This window comes from Macaca nemestrina, chromosome 1, assembly GCF_043159975.1.
Source record: "Macaca nemestrina isolate mMacNem1 chromosome 1, mMacNem.hap1, whole genome shotgun sequence".
Lineage (NCBI taxonomy): Eukaryota > Metazoa > Chordata > Mammalia > Primates > Cercopithecidae > Macaca > Macaca nemestrina.
Window position 1 is genome coordinate 187,031,307 of NC_092125.1, and position 22,937 is coordinate 187,054,243.

The window sequence follows — 22,937 nt, forward strand, 5'->3', positions numbered from 1 at the left end:
CCTTTTCAGGGAACAGGAAGACCTATCTATCAGTGACATTGCCTGGGGTCTTCCATCCTTTTTTCAGGTGTGATTCTTCCCTCAGCTATTCCTGGAGGGGCTGCTGAGAGATAGAACCATGTAAGAGGAAGAGAGAAATACCAAAGGCCATGGCCGCAAATGAAACTTGAGTCTCCTATAAGCAGAGAGTTTGCCTCTCAGATTATAGCTACTTATGCTGTATGTGTTTGACTACATTTTATAGAGTACATACTGTGTTCCGTAGACACGATACTGGGTCATCAGACATTTTTTGACACTCTCTATGTGCAAGGCACTAGGCTCAGTGTGGGTCCTGTTATCAATGGCCATGTGATGGGGTGATTGGACACTTGTGCAAAGCACCAAAAGCATCAGTAGCTACTCCTAGGAGTAACATGCCCCACTTCATCTGTTTTGTTTTCTTTCATTGTGAGGTCTGAAGTAGCTTCCCCTCATGGTCCCTCCTTCCAGCCTTCCAGACACACTAGTGAATTGGCTGTTCTGCAGAGTAGTTCCAATAACAAGCACTTTATGGGTTGGGAATATGGGACCTCCAGTCACCCACCTATCCTGGTATGTGTAAAGGGCTAATGCCAACGTGTCCATTGTGAGAAGCACATCATTTAAAACACTTACAAATAACAGTGTGCCATCTGCTCTTATAAACAACTGAAAGACCAAACTATGATGGAACCAGGAAAGTACTTTCAGCAGGGTTTGTTTTGTTTGCTTTTAACTCAAACAGCAGGGGGTGTGTGTGTGTGTGTGTATGTATGTGTCGGGGATGGGGATCGGGGAGAGACAAAGATCCCAAGGGTTTTCAAATAGTTTCCTAATCAACAGCTCTTTTGCTCTTTCAGTTAACACGAGAGAGTACTTCCTGTTTTTTAAGGACAGTTTGTGCAATGACAGGACTTCTCCTGACTGAAAGTGATAAAATCTAATTCATGGGTGCAATGTCTTCAGCTCTGGCTGTGGTTTCAATGCTAGGTGCCTCAAGAGGAAAAGGCTGAAGAGTGGAGGCTGAGTGGGGTGAGGTCAGGCAGCTAGTGCTATGATGGAGATGTGGCGTCCTTTGGAAGCGGCTCAAAGAGCTGTGCCCTTTGTAAGCTTGGGCAGGTCATCCAGATGTTCCTTTAACCCAGATCTATTACTCTGTTAGAACAGCTATGACTCAGTACCCTAAAAACCTCAAGGCATCCTTTGCATCCTACTTCTGTCTATTTCCTGTGGGTGACTTCTGGAGACTTCTCAGAAGCCTCCAATGACTTCCATTGTATGGGGTATAAAATAGAACAGTGTTTTATTCTCCTTTGTATAGCCAGTGCTTACACAGAGCTTGGCACATAATAGGTGGTCAGTAAATGAGTACATGAATATTCATTCAAATCATACCCCTTCTCTGAGGATCCTCCAGATTCTCTGAACAAATTTTTTTTTTTTTTTTTTTTTTTGAGATGGAGTCTCGCTCTGTTGCCAGGCTGGAGTGCAGTGGCGCTAACTTGGCTCACTACAACCTCCACCTCTCAGCTTCAGGTGATTCTCCTGCCTCAGCCCCCCTAAGTAGCTGGGACTTTAGGCATGTGCCACTACACCCAGCTAATTTTTGTATTTTTAGTAGAGACAGGGTTTCACCACGTTGGCCAGGATGGTCTCGATCTCTTCACCTCTTGATCCGCCCACCTTGGCCTCCCAAAGTGCTGGGATTACAGGCGTGAGCCACCGTGCCCAGCCTCTCTGAACGTATTTAACCCTTTCCTCCCTCAACTTTTTTTTTTTTTTTTTTACTGTACCTTGTCCCTCTGTGATAGTGTTTACCAATGCCTGGTTTATTCTGGGGTCACCTGTGTATGTGTCTGTCTTCCCCACTGGACTGCAACCCTTAGAGGAGAGGGATCATAAATATATATATTTTAGAGATGGGGTCTTGCTGTGTTTGGCCAGATTGGTTCTGAACTCCTGGCCTCAAGCAATCCTCCCGACTTGGCCTCCCAAAATGCTCAGATTACGGGTGTAAGCCCCTGCACCTGGCCTTTATTTTATTCCTTACTCTGTTATGCTGTCTGGCACATAGTAGATGTTCAGGAAGTATGTGCTGAATTGAGACCCTTTTGCTGACCTCATTTCTAAAATGAGGAACAGGATGCCTTGTACGTGGTCTTGTTGTTGAGAAAATGGGTCCTGAGGTGGTTGGGAAAGCTACTTGTCTTCCTTGTCACTGAGTGCTAGAGTCATCGGGTGCCTGTGTCGTCTGATCAGGGAAGCTGAGCCACAGAAGTTCTTCCCATCTGAGCTTGCAGTAGGGTGACTCATCTTGTTATTCCTCTCATCCATTTCACCTCTAGATATGTACAAGCTGACCTCTGAATTGCTTGGAGAGGGAGCCTATGCCAAAGTTCAAGGTGCCGTGAGCCTACAGAATGGCAAAGAGTATGCCGTCAAAGTGAGTGTCTCAGCTAAATGCCAGGCTTTACTTTGCAAATAGTCATTTCTAGCTCATCCTGAACCAAATAAATGTTATTTTCCATAAGAATGGGGGCTCTGAAGCTGTATTCACTGGATTCAAATCTTGGTTTCTCTACTTACTTACTGTGTTACCTTGGGCAAGTTACTTAACCTCTGTGTCCTTCAGTTTTCTCATCTGTAAAATGGGTGTAACACTAGAACCTATGTAGAATTGTTGTGAGGATTAAATAAGTTAATACAAGTAAAGTGCTTAGCACAATGCTTGGCTTATAGTAAGTTTCTCATTATTCTGACAAATGAAGTCAACTTCAGGGAGTGGACAATCAGATTTGGAATTAGAAGGCCTACCTGAATTTCTATTTTGACAAACTATAACTGTTTGACTTTGGGTAAGTCATCAAATGTCTGTAAGCCTCAGTTCCTACATCTCTAAATGATGATACCTTCCCTTCTGTCTCCTGAGGCAGTTATGAAGATGAAAATTAAAATATCCTGGGAGAGGTGGAAACACTTTACACGTCACAAAATGCTATACAAGTATTAGATGTTAGCATGATAGTGAGAATTAAAAACTAAGGTGACTGATTGGGTAACATCTGAATGTTATCTCAGAAAAAATAATGAAAAGAAAAAAAAACTAAAGTGACTGAGCGCTCAGTTTTGGGGCAGGAGAAGTGGCCTCTGGCCTCATTGCTGCCTTTAATTAGCTGCAAGGCCTTGGAGTGGCTCGTGTCACCCCTCTGTGCCTCTGCTTGCCCTCTCCACATGGAAGAACAGCTGGATCTTGAGCCTTGGTTCTCAAAATGTGTGCCCTGGACCAGCCTCAGCATCACTTGGGAACTTGTTAGAAATAGAAGCTACCTGGCCCCACCTGAGAAGTACCAACTCAGAAACAGGGGTGGGCCCAGCAATACACATGTTAACAAACTCTCCTAGTGACTCTGACACTCACTAACCCTTGAGGACTACTGATGTAGGAAGGGCAGCTGTGAACGCTACTGTGTATTAGAAGCCCTTAGAGCTCTAACAAAGCACACAGAGATCCAGGTTTCCAGATGTAGGATAGGGCCTGGATCTCTGTGGCTTGACCAGCTTCCCCATGTGAATCTCATAGCCACCAAAGTTTGAGGACAACTCACCTAGAGAAAGGGTCTTTTTAAATCCAAGCTGATTTCAAATCACCCACCTGAGCCACCAGGTCAAGTGCCACCTCACACTGGCAATCCCAGCCCAATGGGATCCTGAAGGAAATGTTTTCTCTTCTTTGAACCAACTTTCCACAGTCCCAGCTGCGGGTTAGAAGGGTGAGCAAGTCTGCTAAGCCACGTTCCTTCCAGCTGGAGTATTGCTTCACATGGTAACAAGAGCACTATCTCAATTTCTTTTGGGAAATAGATCAGTATAAATTACAAGTGATTTTTAAAACATATGCCTAAGTGTAAATAGAAAAATTAGGACAGGCGTGGTGGCTCACACCTGTAATCCCAGCACTTTGGGAGGCTGAGGCGGGCTGATCACCTGAGGTCAGGAGTTCAAGACCAGCCTGGCCAACATGGTGAAACCCATCTCTACTAAAAATACAAAAAATTAGCCGGGCGTGGTGCATGCCTGTAATCCTAGCTACTCGGGAGGCTGAGGCAGGAGAATCCCATGAACCCAGGAGGTAGAGGTTGCACAGTGAGCCAAGATCACACCACTGCACTGCAGCCTGGGTGACAGAGCAAGACTCTGTCTCAAAAAAAAAAAAAAAAAAATATATATATATATATATATAAAAGCTGGGCGTGGTGGCATGTGCTTCTAATTCCAGCTACCTGGGAGGCTGAGGTGGGAGGATCACTTGAGCCCAGGAGGCAAAGGTGAGCCAGGATTGCGCCACTGCACTCCACTCTGAACAACAGAGGGAGACTCTGTCTCAAAAAAAAAAAATTGATATATCTGTCTAAATGTGGTAAAAACCACAAACATAAACTGCTTTTCAAAGGTTTAAATACGTTTATGGATGAGAGGTTTATTTCTTCAAGGTTGGATAATGGGAGGAAAACCTGGCCCTTCCTCCACATCCCCCCGGCATCTTTGGGGCAAACACTGGACTCTGGCTTGGCAATTCCTTGGTTTCAGCAGTTCTGCCCATGTTTCTTCTCTCCTCTACTCTTTCAAAGCTCCCTAGAGATGGGCTACTTCTCCCAACACAGCTCTACAACACTTAGCTTATTACAGCTTTTCCTACAGGCACCCAACTGATCCTAGAGTCTCAGGGTTGGAATGGAATTTCAAGATAACCTAACCCTGAATTTCCTCTATGACTGCCCAGATAGTTGTCCATGTTCCACTCCCCTATCTCTAGTAGCAAGAGCTCATTACCTCCTCAGAGAAGACTGCTGTGGAAAACTTGCCTGCTAGAAAGTTCTTCATAACTTTGATCTGAAATGCTTGGGGAATGAAGTCGAATCACTTCTGTTCCCCAGCACTACACCTCTCTACCCAGAAAATGGGCCCACTGTGGTTTACAGTCAAAGACTTTTTTAGAAAAGTACAGTTGATCATGGATGTCTGTGCCACATCGTTTTGGAGAAGTCTGAAGTCTCAAGGAAGAGGATGTCATTGTGCTGCCCACTGTGCACGTTGGAGCTGTAAGGCAGGGCTAGGCTCTGCAGATTTGCCCACAGGCTCGGTGTGCAGTGGTTTGAGGCTCCAGATGGGTCCAGAGAGCTTTGCAGAGGCAGCCAGTCCCTTTGGAAACCACCCTCCCATCTGTTGGCTTATCTGTTCCTTCAGTCAGCATTTGCCAAGCATCTCAGGTAAAGGTGTGGAGGGGGAGCAGCCCACGGTGTCACAGGAGAGACAAAGCCTCCAGGTCCTCGAAGAAGTTAGAGCATCTGAGCAGGTGTGGAATAGCAAGGGCTTCGGAGTCAGCTCTGGACTGAGGGCAAATGTTTCATACCTCCCTATCTTTTGATGTTGTCATAAAGGTCAACTGAGATTGTGTTAATGAATTATTATTATTGTTATTTATTTATTTATTTATTTTGAGATGGAGTCTCACTCTGTTACTCAGGCTGGAGTGCAATGGCACAATCTCGGCTCACTGCAACTTCCACCTCCCTAGTTCAAGTGATTCTCCTGCCTCAGCCTCCTGAGTAACTGGGATTACAAGCACCCACCACCATGTCCAGCTAATTTTTTTGTATTTTTAGTAGAGACGGGGTTTCACCGTGTTGGCCAGGCTGGTCTAGAACTCCTGACCTCAGGTGATCCACCCACCTCGGCCTCCCAAAGTGCTGGGATTACAGGCGTGAGCCTCCGCACCCGGCCATAAATAAATCATTTAACACGGTGTCTGCCAAAGAGTAAGTTCTCAGAAGAGGAAGAGCCTACTTCTGCCAGGGGGATCATGGAGGCAGCCTCTGAGCTGGGTGTCAAAGCTTTAGCTCCTCCCCATGGTGTCCTCCATCAACCTTTCTCCCTCCAGCATGAGAAGATCCTTCAGTAGACGCAGTAAATGCTTACCCTTAAGGCGGATAAGAGATGCCCACAGGAGGAGGAGCTGAGTAAGGTAGCTCTTTGTCTAGCCGGCTGCCTCAGTCTCCCCTGGGCAGCTGGGGGCGGCAGCCTCATTCACTTCCTTGGTGTTGTGCTTGGCCAGAGTGGAACGGGCTCAGCTGGGCTGGAAAGCCCTGAGGCCAGTCTGCTGCTTTGCCAACAGAGCCACAGTGCTGGTGTCACCATGGCCTAGGCCAGACTTCTGCTGGACACTGGATTTGGCCTGAGGATGGCCTTGCATTCTCCCAGAGGGCTCCTGCCAGGGGGCTGTTTTGAAGTCAGGCGGGTGTACATGACAGATTTTATTCTTCCCACAGATCATTGAAAAACAAGCAGGGCACAGTCGAAGTAGGGTGTTTCGAGAGGTGGAGACGCTGTATCAGTGTCAGGGAAACAAGTGAGTATCGTGTGATTCTCGCTGCTTCGCTGGGGGGACGCTTGGCCACAGAAGCGGAGGCTATTTCTTACTATCTCCTGACCCCAGCATTTAGCTCTCCTGTCCCCACAAGGCAGGTACCTCCTTCCAGCTTTCAGTATTAGGGAGAGAAAGGAAAAGCAGCAGTAACATCTAAGGAGCTGTTGTGTCTTCTGAAATACTGTAAATAATCAGCAGTTCGGGCAAGTTAGAAGAACGAACCATCTGAATCAGTGGTTGTTGGGGGGAAATGGGGTTTTATTTCTTTTGGTACCTGTGGAAACTAGGTTGACTGAGTGTTGACTGAGTGTTGCCTGGTAGAAATCTTTCAGGACTTGCCCTTAATACCAAGATGAGGAGAACTGTTAAGAATATTTGCTGCAGTTTCTACTCCCAGAATATTTACGTATGTGCAGATACCACTAAGATTCTGGAACCTTATCTAGCACTCCTTCTAGATAGCTGGGTCCAGGTCATCTCTAGCCTCAGTTCATTCTGCCCACCACCAGCTCCAAATGAGCAGCTCTCCCAGCATGGCTTTAAATCAGGGTCACCTCTAAGACTCCACTTCCCCTCTCTCCCTCCATGGCAGGGTCAGCAGGGAGCCAGTGGCCTGGTATTGATGGCTTTGTCATTAAGCTTGGAGGATGGGGGCTGCTGTTGATTTAACTCCAGGCACTGCCTTCACAATCTTCTTTCAAATGAGGCCATTTTGCCCATCTTATTTGGACGCCTTCACACTAGTAAAAGCCTGGTATCTCCCAAAGTAGTCAGCATTTTTTTTTATGAGGGACTGATTTTTATTTTCAGCCCTGCAGCTTCTTAGTTCAGCATTAGAGACTCTACTTGGTTTATTTTATTCTTTAAAAGAAAAAAAGCCCCCAACACCTCCAATATCCAGGCTGGTGGCTTCCCTACTGAGTTACAAGACGACCTTGTTGGCGGAGCACTGAAATACTCGGGCAGACAGAGAGTGCTCACCGGGGAAGGCCACAAGTGCTACGGTGGCCGGGAACGCGGCCGTTTCATTAAGCAGCGCTTAGCAGTTAGGGTCTAGCGGTGCCCACGTTAGGCCCCAAGTCTATTTGACAGATGTTTCCATTTTCTCCAGGCAATGTAAATACTGCCCCGTGATTTATGGGCAAGAGGGAGGGCAAGTAATTATTTGCTGCTTGCCTCCAGGACACACACCTACTATTCAGTGTTATTAGCCGCAATTGCTTCCAGTCGGCTGCAGATTTTATTCAGTTTAATGTGACCGGGACTTTTTTATAACTCTACCTAGTGGGTTTTAGGGCTGGGGTTTGACAGCACAGACTTGGTGAAAACACCAGAGACTAAACATTATGGAAAGATAAGGTGACCTGAATCTTGCTAACACCATTGGCTGCTTCCACACGCGGGTCTTTAATAAGCATTCTGATTTCAAGTTGATTTCTGCCCCACTGCCAGGTGTTGTATATTTTTTTCATTGTATATTTGTAAGTAGACTTTAATATATAATACCATTTCCCCCCTTTTCCCTCTCCTCCTATTTTCCCTATTTAAGGAACATTTTGGAGCTGATTGAGTTCTTTGAAGATGACACAAGGTTTTACTTGGTCTTTGAGAAATTGCAAGGAGGTACTTACCGTTGAGTATGTGTGTGGACTTCTGATTAAGACCCAGGGTGGTGATCATCCATCATGAATCCCAGAGACTTCCAAAACGAGTCAAGCTAATAAAAAGGATGAAGGACTTAAAAACTGCCCTTGATTTGGGAGAAGGGAGGCCGGAGGGAAGGATGATAATTAGCATTTTGCAGAGCTTAGAATGTCACCTGTGTGGGTATTTTATAAATGCCTTTTCATTATAATAGGAGTCATATATAGATACACTTAGTCATCGATTTATCAATCCCATTTTGACATGTTCACTATTTAACTACATTAATTATGGGGTGGAAGCTCTCAAATACATTGTGAAGTCTAGAAAGGCTAAAACAGAGGAGAGGAGGGTCCTATTGTTTGGGACACAGACCCAGGATAGAAGGGAAGCCTGAGAATGTGCCATCCTTCAGATAGAAAGATGCCATCACACACAATCACTGGGGTGTATACTTAAGTTGCTTTTCTGACATAATGAGGTGGGGCAGAGAAGCCCTTTCCCTTCCCAGCACTCCCCCAATCTTAGGGCACACTTGCAAGGATGTCTGGAGCTGCATGGAGGGCCACATGGAGGGACTTGGTGGCTGAGGGAGCATGCTTTAGAAACCAACACAGCTATGGCTTAAGTCTCGCTCCATCACTTACCAGCCATATGTGATCCTGGGCAAGTCACTTAACCTTTTCCAAACAATATCCCCTTCTATAAAATAGAGATATTGATAGCACCTACCTCACTGGGTTGCTATGAATATTAAACGAGATAATTCATGTGAAATGCTTAGCACAGTGTCTGGTAGGCACCGAGGGCCCAATAAATGTTGGCTGCTAATATTATTAAAACAATTTGGTATGCTGGAGGCTGTCTTAGAATTATGTAGAGTAGACCAGGTGCGGTGGCTCACACCTGTAATCCCCAGCACCTTGGGATGCCAAGGCGGGCAGATCACTTGAGGTCAGGAGTTCAATACCAGCCTGGCCAACATGGTGAAACCCGTCTCTACTAAAAATACAAAAATTAGCTGGGCGTGCTGGCACATGCCTATAATCCCAGCTACTCAGGAGGCTGAGGCAGGAGAATTGCTTGAACCTGGGAGGCAGAGGTTGCAGTGAGCCGAGATCACACCGCTGCACTCCAACCTGGGCAACAGCGCGAGACTCCGTCTCAAAAAAAAGAAAAAGAATGTAGAGCATTACTCTCTGCTTTTCCTTTTAGCAAATTTGAAAACGAGGCTCACTATAGCAGAGCAAGCTAGGACCTAGTCAGGAGCCGGTTTTCTGGGAATGTTCCCTAGCACATTGGGATCCGTTGTTTAATCTGGCAAATGAACAGTCTTTGGCAGTTCTTCCCCTTCTCTCATGCTCTCCCCATCCCCCCCAAAAAAAACAGTAGACACGTGCCATCTTTAGGACACAGAGATAATACCTGCAGCCCAGAAATACTGGCTTCTAGTAGTAAACGTAGACCACATGAAGCCAAGCCGCATGTTCCTGCCTGTGTCTGCCCCTGCACCACCCAACAACACATGACTGACTGTAAAGTACATGTTTGAAATGCTGCATGCAGATGGGATCCTCCGTCGCCCTATCAGTAAACTTAATGTAGCTTATTGAGGCCAGACCCAGTGTGGTTGGCTCAAGAGAGTCCATCCCTGCAGCAGTCAGACCACAAGTCCTGCTGGGGGCTGTCTGCACAGACTCTGAAGCCTAACTGCCCTGGGCCTAAGTCCTGGCGTCACCCCTTACTGGTGCATAATCTTGGGCATGTTCCTCGACCGTTTTTCTTTTTGGCTTCAGGATCCCCCTCTGTAAAACGAGGATAAGTATACTACCCATTTTGTCCAATTGTGAGAATAAGACAGTTTATTTCAAGAGTATTCCATAGCACATGGCACTAGTAACTACTCAGTAAATGTTAGCCATTGCCAACAAAACAATAATAAATGGGAACACTCAGGAGGAAAACCCATTTTTCCCCCTTTTCCCAGGCCTTTACATGTCTGGCAAGGGTGTGGCATTTCCGTTTGAAAGTTTGTGCTCTTGTTTGGATCAGAGATCAGATGCAGGGGAGAAAATGCTGCTACAGAGAGTCCCCCTCAGCTCCAAGTGCCTTCAGTTTTATTCCTTTTGATTGCAGAAGCCAAATCAGCCCCAGCATTGTTAATATTTTTTGGCTCTCGCTTCTGAGCTCCTCATAGACAGGTACAGAAGAGAGCAGTGCAGTTTTGTTTAACAGACATACAAGCTGGTACCTCCTCTGTGCCAGGCCCCACACTTGGAGCTGGACAGGTAGTGATGAATAAGCGATGAATCCCCATGTCCCCACGCCAAGTTTTCCAAACTTGGGAAAACATGGCCTCTAAGAAGTTATACGGCCAGGTGCAGTGGCTCACGCCTGTAATCCCAGCAGTGTGGGAGGCTGAGGCGGGCGGATCCCTTGGTCAGGAGTTCGAGAGTGAGCCGAGATTGCACCACTGCACTCCAGCCTGGGTGACAGAGCGAGACTTCGTCTCAAAAAAAAAAAAGAAGTTATACTTACTAGAGCCCAAAAAGGCATTCTTCTGTGTCCCCTCTGCTCCCCAGGTTCCATCTTAGCCCACATCCAGAAGCAAAAGCACTTCAATGAGCGAGAAGCCAGCCGAGTGGTGCGGGACGTTGCTGCTGCCCTTGACTTCCTGCATACCAAAGGTGAACCCAGCCTTTGCCTTGGTGGGTGGGTTGGGCTGGCCAGCCTGTAGGTACCAAGGGAGGTGGTAGGCCAGGCAGAGGGCTGGTGCAGGAGATGGTGTGGCTGGAAGGCAGCTTGAGGTTTGAACACGCTCACCCATGGGAGTTGGGGGAGAAACAGTCCAAGATGGCTCCGAGGCTTCTGCTGCGAATGGTGGGTGGGTGGTGGAGCTGCTGAGCAGCATAGGGATACAGGAGAAAGAGCAGGGAGGAGAAAGCATAAATTTCACATTGAACAGGGTATGTGTGACTGTGTGTGGATGATGTTTCTTTTCTTAGATTCTTACCATGTGAGGAATATAAAGCTCATACACAATATGACCTTAATGTGAATATCTTGGTGTTATTCTTTCTAGTCTTTTAAAATACATCACCTCTGTCTCTTTTCAAAATTGGCACGATAGGATATACATAGTTTAATGTATCTTGTTCACAGTAAATGAAAAATATATTTTTCTTTTTCGTTTTTTTCTTTTTTAGACAAGGTCTCAGTCTGTCACCTAGGCTGGAGTGCAGGGGCGCCATCAGGGCTCACTGCAGCCCCAGCCTCCCTGGGCTCCAGTAATCCTCCCACCTCAGCCTCCCAAGTAGCTGGGACTACAGGTGTGTGCCACCACGACCAGCTAATTTTTGTATTTTTTTGTAGAGATGGAGTTTCCCTATGTTGCCCAGGCTGGTCTCAAACTCCTGGGCTCAAGCAGTCCTCCTGCCTCAACCTCCCAAATTGCTGGGATTACAGGTGTGAGTCACGGTGCCTATCTTATACTTTTCTATTAACATGTACATTTGAGGTATCTGTTGAAGAGCACATTGGTAACTCACAGGTTACTAGATTTGATTTACACTTCAGGTTACAGTCCCTTTCCTATGACTGATTATTTAGGAACTTTTGTAGTGATTTAAATCTTTCCACACATTGTTTTTACATTTCCATAAATCCGTTTGACTATTCCATACTTTTTTTTTAAATTTGCCTAACAGCAGTACCCTGGAAAAAATGAATTCTGGTTTCACGTGTCTTCTAGCTATGTGTTCTATCAGTAATAATGCCTACCCTATGGTGAGAATTTGAGATAATAGCATCATAGACTGTAGTTAACACTGTATAGCACTTGGTATGTGCTAGGCACTATTCTAAGCCTTTTATAGATGAAAAATGTGTACCTTGTGTTTGTATTGTATATGTGCAGCATAGATGGAGTATAGTTCCTGGTATGTCGTAGTTCTTCAATGAATATGATTTATTTCCTCCATCCTCACCCCCCCACCAGGAAGAAAGCATTTTTATTCCTAATATTCCGTTAAAGCATTCTGCCTGGTGGGGGTGGGAGTGAAGTGAATAACTTGTGACTTAGGTCTGCCCCCTCTCTGTTGTGGATGTTGGCCAGCCACATTGGTTGTGGGTGCCCGGGACCAGTGGGAGGCATGCTACTCACACGTTCCACCTGGTGCCCACAATCCGGTGCAGACGAGTGTGGCGTGTGTCCAGGAGGTTCAGGTTCGCGGAGCCCACCTCCCTCCTCCAGTGGCTGAAGGAGGTCTGCATACCAACAGCGCCCATGTTGGGGCCCTGACTTGCACCTAGGATGAAAACTGGAAGGGGGTGTGTGTGCCTTCCGCAGCATGATGAATAGCAGCAGCTCTGTTTCTGAAAGCTGGGCTGCATAGAGGTGCCACCTGCCTGACAAAGATTTACAGCTGCTCCCCAAGCTGCCTCTGTAGACGGCAAAACTGGGTCATGCTTTTTACAAGATCCACCCCTTGGAGGGGGTGGTAAAGGCAGGTTTTATTATTTATTTATTTATTTATTTATTTACAAGAATGCACTGAAGGGAACAGAGGCCGGTGGTGTCTTTGGAGTTCTGAGGCGCTTGTTAACATGTAGCTGGCCAGCTGCCCATGTGACTCGAAGTTGGAGGGGATGAAAAACGATTTCCAGCTGAACTTGGCTGTTTGCTAAATAACTTCACACGGGGAAGATGAATTGGGCAAGAATGGGTCAGCCCTGAAACAAGTTCCATACTTTTAAATACTGGACACATTGCAGCTCAACCTCTGGGAAATGGACCGGAGCAGCTCGATGACTGCTGTGCTCACACGGCAGCCCCATTATTACAGCCTGGCTCTCTGAGTTCTCAGGCTGAGGGACGACTGGGCCATGGGCGCCTATTTGGAGAGTAAGGCTCCATGTGCGGCTCGTGATCCTTCTGTGGGAGCACTTGCTGTAATGGAAAATATCTTTCACTTTTAGTACGGCGAGCTGCAGAGCAGTGCTACTCAATTTGTGCAGCCTGGACTGAGTTGCTCTGGGTTCTTGTTCAATTAGGTGACTGATGAAGTTACTGAGCTTGCTGGAGCTCAGGTTTTTTCTTCTTTAGTGAAGTGCCTCCCATGGCCTGGGCCAGGCCTTTGCCTTCTAGTCGGGAACTGGAGGACTGCTGAAAAAGTTGATCACTGAGGGAGTTTTAGTGAAGTAGATTTTGCTTTTCCCATCACCCCGAGAATCCGCTGCCGCTTTCCAGTACTTCCAAGCTGTAGCTCTGACTCTTGCTGAGCCTTCCAGCCCTGTCTCTGTGCTGCATGTGCTGTGGAAGGAAAGAGGAAAGGGGTGTTTCTGTGTCCTCCACCAAAACACCATGGCCCTGAGTTAGTTCTTTGTCCCTTTCTGTGGTTGGAAGAGGGCTCTCCCCCAGGTGCCTTCTTGGCCAGGTCAGCAGGTTAACCCCTCATGGACTAAGCTGCTATCTCCAGTCTCCTTCAGGAGTCCTGGCCAAAGTGCAGGGGTTTTCTCTTAAAAACAGCAACCCCGGTGGGCCCAGCGTGGCGGCTCACACCTGTAATCCCCATGCTTAGGGAGGCCAAGGCAGGAGGACTGCTTGAGGCCAGGATTTCAAGAACAGCCTGGGCTATAGCGAGACCCCATCTCTATTTTAAAAAACAAAAATAACAGCATCCTAGGGGCAAAGCAGTCTTTGCTGTGCTGCTGGCAGGGCTGCCTTGGACATGCAAAGCAGGTGAGAAGGGAATCGGTCGCTTTGGGAGATTTGGTAACTAATACTTGCTCCTCTGAACATTCAGAGACTCGCACTGAAGGAATTTTTTTTTTTTAATCGGCCACACAAGAAGAAATGAGGTAGAGCAGTTAAGCCCCTGAGATGCTCTTAAACAAGGCACTAATTATTTCTGCATTGCTGTTCCAAGCATTGCCGTTTGCAGAGCTCTCTGCTCTGCATTAGGCCTTCTTCTTGGTGGTCACTGTGGTGCTGAGGGGTAGGCTGGCTGGGATTCATTTAGCCCTTCTTATCCCTGCCAGACTTCTAAACCTCTTCAAAAGAACCTGCAGAATCAACTGTGCTTTTGGTTTGTGTCTCTGGTTACTTCTGCCTCCTGCAGCTCGTTGATTTTTTAATGTACCATAATTGGGAATTAATCTGCGAACAACAGCATTTGGAAAAAATTAATTGTGTGTGGAATGTTGGATAATTATGTGCATATGTTAACCATTTTTTTGCTCTTTGTCATGTCAGGCATTGCTCATCGTGATCTGAAACCAGAAAATATATTGTGTGAATCTCCAGAAAAGGTACTTTGGGCCTGGTTTGGAATGTTATAGTTTATACCTACCGAGGAAGCCATCCTTGCTTTCAGGATGGATTGTTAGCAGTTCCGTTGGCCTCAGGCACCAACTTGAACTGATAATCTTGGACATGTGAGAATGTTACACTTGCTGTGTGATGTTTCTGCCCATCCTCATCCTTTCTTCGCTCTTGATCATCAGTGTGATTGATGTAAGCCTGAGAGTTTGGAAAATATATGAGACCTACACAAAATTAATATTTTCTAGTCCAATGCACCTACTTTTATTCAGTTGATGTAAGTCGTGAAGACCTTTGTTTTGTTTTGTTTTGTTTTGAGATGGGGTCTCACTTTGTCACCCAGGCTGGAATGCAGCAGCATGATCACAGCTCACTGCAGCCTCGACTTCCCAAGCTCAAGTGGTCCTCCCGCCTCTGCCTCCCAAGTAGCTGAGACAACAGGCATGTGCCACCACACCTGGCTAATTTTTGTATTTTTAGTAGAGACGGGGGTTTCGCCATGTTGACCAGGCTGGTCTCAAACTCCTGAGCTCAAGCAGTCCACCTGCCTCGGCTTTCCAGAGTACTGGGATTACAAATGTGAGCCAACATGCCCAGCCAAACAACTTAATCTTATATGAAGCAGATCTCTTTAAGTAAACGGAAGTGTATGAATTTGACAAATGCTGTGTTTATTAGGAGAGATTTAGGCCCTGGTGGTGCTGGGGCCCATGTTCACAGCTCTGCGTGTATATATATGTGTGTATTCAAGAGCATATATATTGTGGTCTGGATGAAGCCATGGCTCATAAATAAGAGGTGGCCTTGAATGAATGAGTCAGTCTGCTACTCACAACTCTTTTATGGGGAATAATAATGGATTCGCTCAAATAAGATCTTGTGACTTCCTATCATTGGTTCTGTCATAGAACTTTATAATTTATTATTATGATTACTACTGATAATTACAGTGAACACTTCTTGAGTGTTTACATTGTGCCAGGCACTTATATTTATTTAGTGTTTATAAAATATCATGAGGTAGTTACTATTATTACCTTCATTTTATGGACAAGGAAACTGAAACTTAGGAAACATGTATAGCCAGTGAGCCATGATCACACCACTGCACTCCAGCCTGTACAGCAGAGACCTGCCTCAAAACAAGAAAGTGAGGAAAGGAAAGGCAAAAGGGGGGAAGGAGAAAGAGAGGAATAATTGGGGCCAGGCAGTGGCTCACGCCTGTAATCCCAACACTTTGGAAGGCTGAGGCGGGAGTATCACTTGAGGCCAGGAGCTTAAGAACCTGGGCAACAAAGCGAGACCCCATCTCCACAAAAAATTAAAAAATTAGCTGGTCACAGTGGTTGCATGCCTGTAGTCGCAGCTACTCAGGAGGCTGAGGTAGGAGAATTGCTTGAGCCTGGAGTTTGAGGCCAGCCTGGGTGATATAGTGAGAGCCCTGTCTCTTAAGAAAAAGAGAGGTTAAGTTTCAAAGGACATTATCTATCAAGAAAGTGAAAAGACAATCTACAGAATGCAAGAAAATATTTGCAGATCATATATCTGGTCGAGGTTTAATATCCAAAATATATAAAGGATTCCTAAAACGCTACAACAAAAAGACAAACCAATTAGAAAAACCATTTAGAAATGGACACGGGACTTAAACAGACATTTCTCCAAATAAGGTACACAAATGTCCAACAAGTACATGAAAAGATCCTCAACATCCTTAGTCATTAGGGAAATGCAAGTCAAAACCACAATGAGATACCACCACATACTACTAGGTAGGCTGTAATTTAAAAAATGGAAAATAGTAAGTGTTGTTGAGGATATGGAAAAATTGTAACCCTTATACATTGCTGGTGAGATTATATAATGGTGCAACTTCTGTGGAAAAGTTTTGGCGGTTCCTCAAAGGCTAAACACAGAATTACCATATGACCCAGCAATTCCACTCCTAGGTATTATTACCCAAAACAATTGAAAACAGATACTTGTATACCAGTATTCATTACAGTATTATTCACAACAGCCAAAAGGTAGAAACAACTCAAGTGGTCATCAGCAGCTAAACAGATAAACAAAATGTGGGACATACATTCAATGGAATACTAGTCAGCCATAAAATGGAATGAGGTTTTGATACATGAATGAACCTCAAAAACATTATGCTAAGTGAAATAAGCCAAACATAAAAGGACAAATATTGTGTAAATCTACTTATATGAAATATCTTGAATTGGCAAATTAATAAAGACAGAAAGTCTTTATTAATTAATAAAGTCAGATTGGAAGTTACCCAGGGCTAGGGGAAGAAAGAATGGGAGTTATGGCTTAATGCGAATAGAGTTTCTGTTTGGAGTGATGGAAAAGTTTTAGCAACAGATCGTGGTGATGGTTGCACAACCGTGTGAATGTACGTAGTTAATGCCACTAAACTGTCTACTTAAAAATGGCTAAAATCTCATATTTTATGCTTTATATTTTACCACTAATGAGAAAGAGGCTAAATGAAAAAGAAAAGAAGAAAAATAGAGAACAGGGGAGGGAGGAAGGAAGGAGAGAAAGAAGTTGAGGGACTTGCCCAGGCTTCCCGGCGAGGACATGGGTCTCAGAGAACAAGCATTTAGTTCACTCGCTGTGCTGCTTACACACCATGTAGGCCATTCTCATCCATTCTCATGTGTGCACCCAAACTGCCCTCCTGGTTGGCTCCAGAGATGAGGCACCTGTCTGTGGTCTCAGGCGCAGCATCCAGTTCTGGTGGACTTGGTTACTGTGTTGATGCCACCTACAGTGACCAACCATCCCAGTTTTCCCAGGTTTGAGGGGTTTCCTGGAACATGGGACTTTCTGTGTTTAAACTGATAAGTCCCAAGCAAGCCACCCCAGACAAGTTGGTCACCCTAAGCCACCTGAGGCGGTCAGGGGTTTTACTGCAAGCTCCTTTGCACTCCACTGAATGGGCTGCAAGAAGTCTGTCTCTCAGGAGTACATAGTAACTTCCCTAGCTGCTGTGCTGCAACCTGTACCATTGTTTGCCAGCAAGAGTTCCATTCTTACTTTGGTCTGAGTTCACAATAATCCGACACCAAATAGTCCACCCATTTTTCCCTTAGTTGGGAAATAAGAGAGCACAGGGAATAAGACACTTGGGAAGAAATCCTCAGAGGACTTCTTGTTAACCTCCGGAGAGCAAACATGACCTAATAAAACCAGCTGCGGCGTGACAGCCACTCAGCCATGCACCCATACGGCCATGCCTGGCTCCTCTTGCCCTGTAGTTTCTTATGTCTGTGACGCTGGCTTCTGTTTTCCTTTTCAGGTGTCTCCAGTGAAAATCTGTGACTTTGACTTGGGCAGTGGGGTGAAACTGAACAACTCCTGCACCCCCATAACCACACCGGAGCTGACCACGCCAGTATGTATGCTTCCTCTGGGCTCCTAAGTATTTGGAGTGTTTCCCTGACCCAGAGCTGGGAGGTCCAGAACAGAGGGTTAAGGATGGCAAACCAACTGGACCTATCTTCCTGCTGCCTGAGTGGTCATTTTGCTTACTGCTCTGTGTTCGTGGCTCTCAAGCCTCCCCTGACCCCTTAGTTGCTAATGAAACTGACACTTGGACTGTTAGTTTGGGGCGAGCCCTCTCTGCTGATGAAGAGACAAATTATATCTATAAGCACAGGCTGGCCATTTGCAGTGGCTCATGCCTGTAATCCTAGCACTTTGGGAGGCTGAGGTGGGCGGATCACCTGAGGTCGGGAGTTTGAGACCAGCCTGACCAACATGGAGAAACTCCGTTTCTACTAAAAATGCAAAATTAGCCAGGCGTGGTGGTGTATACCTATAATCCCAGCTACTTGGGCAGCTGAGGCAGGAGAATCGCTTGAACCCGAGGGGCAGAGGTTGCGGTGAGCCGAGATCGCACCATTGCACTCCAGCCTGGGCAACAAGAGCGAAACTCCGTCTCAAAAAAAAAAAGCACAGGCTGAACCCTGACTCCTGACCCAGGAGAAGACAGACCCTACTCCCAGGCCAGCCCTTTTGCCTATGAGCATTTGGTAGTTCTGTAAGCCCCATTCCCACTGCTGAAGGCACAGCGCAGCCCCCTTGTGATGGGGGATGGGGAGCAGTCCTCCCTGACTGGACAGGATAGTCTCTCTGTGGTGGGAACTGTGAGGTCTCAGTCTATGTGCACGTGGGATCGCTTGGCCAAGTTAGCCTGTTTGCTTCTCTGATTTCACATTTCATGACCAGATGGTGCTGCTTGGAGCTACTTCTTCCCAAGACATCTCTTGTACAACTAATAGAGTATAATTCTGATTCTTTTGAGATTTGTATGCTTCACAAGTAAATTTTCCTAATAACCCTTTTAAGACATGCCCTTAATATGCCTGTGTTGTATCTTATTCTAAACAACATTATCAGGAATCTTTATTAGTTTCTAACACACCGGGCTACCTTGTTTTCAAAGTCATTAACACTAAATGCCAATAACAAAGAAAATACTCTTTCTTGAGAACACTTACCGTCTTTCAGTCGAATTAGTTTTGCAGGGTATGTGGAGCGGGGAGGTGGTTCTTTCTTGGTGAGCCTGAAATAGTGAAGAGTGGAGCAAAAAGAATGTGTTTGATTCCTATCAGCCGTTTTCTACACAAGGGTGAGAGAAAGGAATATTGGATTCTGGTCCTAGGTGTGCCATTGATGTGCTCATACAAATCCCTGTCCTGTTCTCGGCCTCACCTTTGCCATCTATAAATGGGAGGGGTGGGAAGGTTGGATTTGTTCTAAGAGCTTTTCTAGCTTTGATGGTCTCTTAATTCTAAATTCTTACACTTCCTGCTCTGAGCTAGCAGGGGAGCTTGACAGGATTCACTTTAAGAAATCATGCTGTGTGGAACTGGATCTCCCTCCCAGAGCCATATTCTTGGTGCATTTAAGTACCTGTACATGACATATCTGTTTATAGGAAGCTGAGGCAGGGAGAGATTCCTGGAACTTCTTGGCCAAGGGTCTTTGCCTACTGGAGGAGGAGCTGGAAGGATAAGGTGACCTGAACTGCTCCTCTGGATACTGGGGAATGATGGGGCTCAGTCTGCAGGTGCCTTGGTGGCATCAGGCGGCTCACTGGCTGGCCTTCCTGATGACTTCCTGCTCTGTCTCCCGTCCTTCCAGCCTCCTGCTCCAGTCCCATCACAGTCTGCTCTCTGCCATCCCCTCTGCTGTAACTAAGCCTCTCTGTTCTCTGCCATCTCCCTCTCCCCCAACCCTGGCCCCCACAGTGTGGCTCAGCAGAATACATGGCCCCTGAGGTGGTGGAGGTCTTCACGGACCAGGCCACGTTCTACGACAAGCGCTGCGACCTGTGGAGCCTGGGTGTGGTCCTCTACATCATGCTGAGCGGCTACCCACCCTTCGTGGGCCACTGCGGGGCCGACTGTGGCTGGGATCGGGGCGAGGTCTGCAGGGTGTGCCAGGTGAGTGTGGCCCCAGGAAGCACTGCGTAGACCCTCCTTGGGGTCAGTGTGGTTGGGGGATGCCAAGCAGGACTGGGCTGGGAGAGCGTTCCTGATCAGGATGGGGGCTCATAGTGCCCTCTCCCCGTCTTGTCAGGGTGGCCACGAGGTAAAATAGAGATAATCAGACACTCTGCCCAGCTGGGAGCTCAGGGCAGGATTGTTAGAGAAGATCATGCCTGAACTGACTCTTTTTTTTTTTTTCTCTGAGACAGAGTCTCACTCTGTCGCCCAGGCTGGGGTGCAATGGCACGATCTTGACTCACTGCAACCTCTGCCTCCTGGGTTCAAGTGATTCTCCTGTCTCAGCCTCCTGAGTAGCTGGGACTACAGGTGTCCGCCACCACATCTGGCTAATTTTTGGTATTTTCGGTAGAGACAGGGTTTCGCTGTGTTAGCCTGGATGGTCTCAATCTCCTGACCTTGTGATCCGCCTGCCTCGGCCTCCCAAAGTGCTGGCATTACAGGCGTGAGCCACCACGCCCGGCCCTGAACTGACTCTTAAAGGGTGCATCCTGCCCTGGGGAAGAGGGACAAGAATCACAAGTAGAAGGAACAGCACAGGCACAGACGTGGACACATGAAATAGCTGGAGTGTCTAGGAAGGAAAAGTGGAGTAGTAGGTTGGTGGTAGTGGGAGATGAGGCCTGAGAGGTTCACAGAGAGTCCTCTAGGAAGAGCCAAGGAATTTGGGCTTTGTTTTGTGGGCGATCTCCACTCATCACCCGTCCAGCCCACCAAGGGTATAGCCATCCTGGCCTGCCAAGGGCATTCTGTATAGTTTGCTCATCTAGGGGATAGTGCGGGGTGAGTCTGGGAAGAGGCCCCAGTCTGTGGCATCCCCAAGCCATGAGCTGCAGCTACAGCTGAGCTCAACTGAAGCTGGTTGATCAAAACAATGACAGGCACATCCTGCCCATCCCTGGCAGTGTGGCCTCAGGAGGAATCTTTTGTACCTAGAACAAGCTGTTTGAAAGCATCCAGGAAGGCAAGTATGAGTTTCCTGACAAGGACTGGGCACACATCTCCAGTGAGGCCAAAGACCTCATCTCCAAGCTCCTAGTGCGAGATGCGAAGCAGAGACTTAGCGCCGCCCAAGTTCTGCAGCACCCATGGGTGCAGGGGGTGAGTGACTCTGGGAGGGGTGTTTTCCACCGTTCCAGGCTGTGGCATGGCCACAAGGAAGCTGTCAGGCCAGCGAGTGCTGAGCACCAGCCTTGTGGCTGGCACAGCTGAAGCGGACAGCATCTGTCCCTGTGTGTGTAGAGCGAATCAACTCCTCCTGTTACCCCAGACTGAGCCCCTTATAGGCCGTAGACTTGGCTCTAACCTTGGCCACAGACTGAGCCCCAACAGAGTCCTCTGGGGATTTGTTACCTGCAAGCATCCTGTTGTCATTTGAAGTCTGTAGCATCCTCCCCTTATATAGAAGCATCGTTAGCTGAGAGCACCCAGAAGCGAGCAAGGCCTCGCTGCGCTGATTGGTGTGTGGCCGAGTTGGGGCACATAGGTTCTCCTCATGGTCTGGGAGTCTGGGTACAGCTGGCCTGAAAGGCAAGTGATGGTATTTTTTCCCTAAGCTTAGAATTCATGTTTTCACTAGAAAACATTTTTTAGAATCCTCCTTGGCTACTCACAATACCTGACCTCTGCCCTCCAAGGGGTCTGCCAGATGCTCCCATGACTTACTGGTCTCCTTGGTGTGCCAGGCCCTGGCCAGCCTCAGCGACCCTACCAGTGGAAGGAGGCAAGCATTGGCAGCCTGTGTTACAGTCGGGGACCCAGTTGGAGTGTCTAAGTGGCTCATTCCCAGACCCATAAGTGAGCACCTACCACATGCCAGAGGGACAAGTGAGACCCAGTCCCTGTGTCGACGCTCTAGTGGAGAGAATAGACAAGGGGATAAGTTACAGCGTGATAAAGGCTTCTAAACAGTGCTAGGGGCACAAAGGGAGCAGGACCCCACTCCCCACCCCAAGCCTGAGACTGAGGCAGGAAGGTGGCAGGGAAGGGGAAATGTGTGTCACAGGTGAAGTGACCCTTGAGCTGGGTCCTGGGGGATGGTTAGGACTTTGCCAGGCAAAGGGAAAGAGGGGCTTTCCATGCAGAAGCAGCTGTGTGGGGGCTGCGCCTGCAGATTGTACCTTCCTTGCTCTGCTTGGAAGGCCTGACCCTGCAAGCAAGCAGAGCCGAGTCCCTGTGCCAGGCCAGCAGCCTAGAGTCACCTCCCCACTGCTGGCTTGGGCGGGGCAGCTCTTGGAAGGAGGGAGCAGTGCTTTACCTACACATCTGTCCTTCCCATTCTAGCAAGCTCCAGAAAAGGGACTCCCCACGCCGCAAGTCCTCCAGAGGTAAATGCTCTGACCACCCCCATGCCCTGCTCTTCCTCAAGCTCTCCGCCACCATGGGGGTGGAGGTGGGGCCCGGGGAGCCCATCTCTAGGCTCAAGTAGCCTTCTCCAAAGGGGCTCCCTGCCCATTTCCCCTCCTCACTCTCTTCTCCTCTACTCTGGATCTATCTCTCACCCTTCCCTGCCTTCACCTAGATTGCTTCCTCTGCCCTCCAGCACCTTAAAGGCCCCTCCTAGCACTGTTGGCAGAAAAAAAAAAAAAAAAAAAATCTGTTTTTCCCATTGAAATGTAACTTACAGCCCAAAGACAGACCTTACCCATGGGTTATTCACATGCGGCTTCCCTCTGCCCTTGCATGTGGTGAAAGGAGCAAGAGTGAGGGGCACGTACAGTACTAGACGGACGGTGATAATAGTGGCCACTAGGATTAAGGCCTTACCATGGCCAGGCATGGTGGCAGGTGCCTGTAATGCCACCTACTTGGGAGGCTGAGGCAGGAGAATCGCTTGAACCCAGGAGGCGGAGGTTGCAGTGAGCCGCGATCGCGCCACTGCACTCCAGCCTGGGTGACAGAGCAAGAATCCGTCTCAAAAAAATAATAAGTCCTTACCACATGTCAGACGTGGTGCTAAGGGCTGGATACAATTATATCCATAATCTTCACGATGAAT

At 47.4% G+C, this 22,937-nt stretch overlaps 1 protein-coding gene and 1 long non-coding RNA gene across 8 annotated transcripts in view; one reads left to right on the forward strand and one right to left on the reverse strand.

Annotated features, from left to right (window-relative positions):
- Positions 1-22,937, forward strand: part of LOC105494969 (MAPK interacting serine/threonine kinase 1) — a 46,744-nt gene that overhangs the window by 22,117 nt on the left and 1,690 nt on the right. For 5 of the 7 annotated variants that reach the window (XM_011764065.2, XM_011764068.2, XM_011764066.3 and 2 more), the window contains 9 exons: positions 2,367-2,464; positions 6,348-6,427; positions 7,995-8,068; positions 10,672-10,776; positions 14,343-14,398; positions 17,725-17,820; positions 19,682-19,876; positions 20,876-21,040; positions 22,223-22,266. In XM_011764065.2, coding sequence (XP_011762367.1) covers positions 2,367-2,464; positions 6,348-6,427; positions 7,995-8,068; positions 10,672-10,776; positions 14,343-14,398; positions 17,725-17,820; positions 19,682-19,876; positions 20,876-21,040; positions 22,223-22,266 — 913 coding nt within the window. The remainder of the gene's footprint in view (positions 1-2,366; positions 2,465-6,347; positions 6,428-7,994; positions 8,069-10,671; positions 10,777-14,342; positions 14,399-17,724; positions 17,821-19,681; positions 19,877-20,875; positions 21,041-22,222; positions 22,267-22,937) is intronic. The other 2 variants (XM_071093614.1, XM_071093619.1) reach the window with 2 other exon arrangements.
- LOC139362424 (uncharacterized) lies at positions 13,280-21,445 on the reverse strand. Its single transcript, XR_011621320.1, has 3 exons — positions 21,293-21,445; positions 18,929-18,993; positions 13,280-13,400 (listed from the first exon to the last, which is right to left on the reverse strand). It is a non-coding gene; the product is annotated as an uncharacterized lncRNA (long non-coding RNA).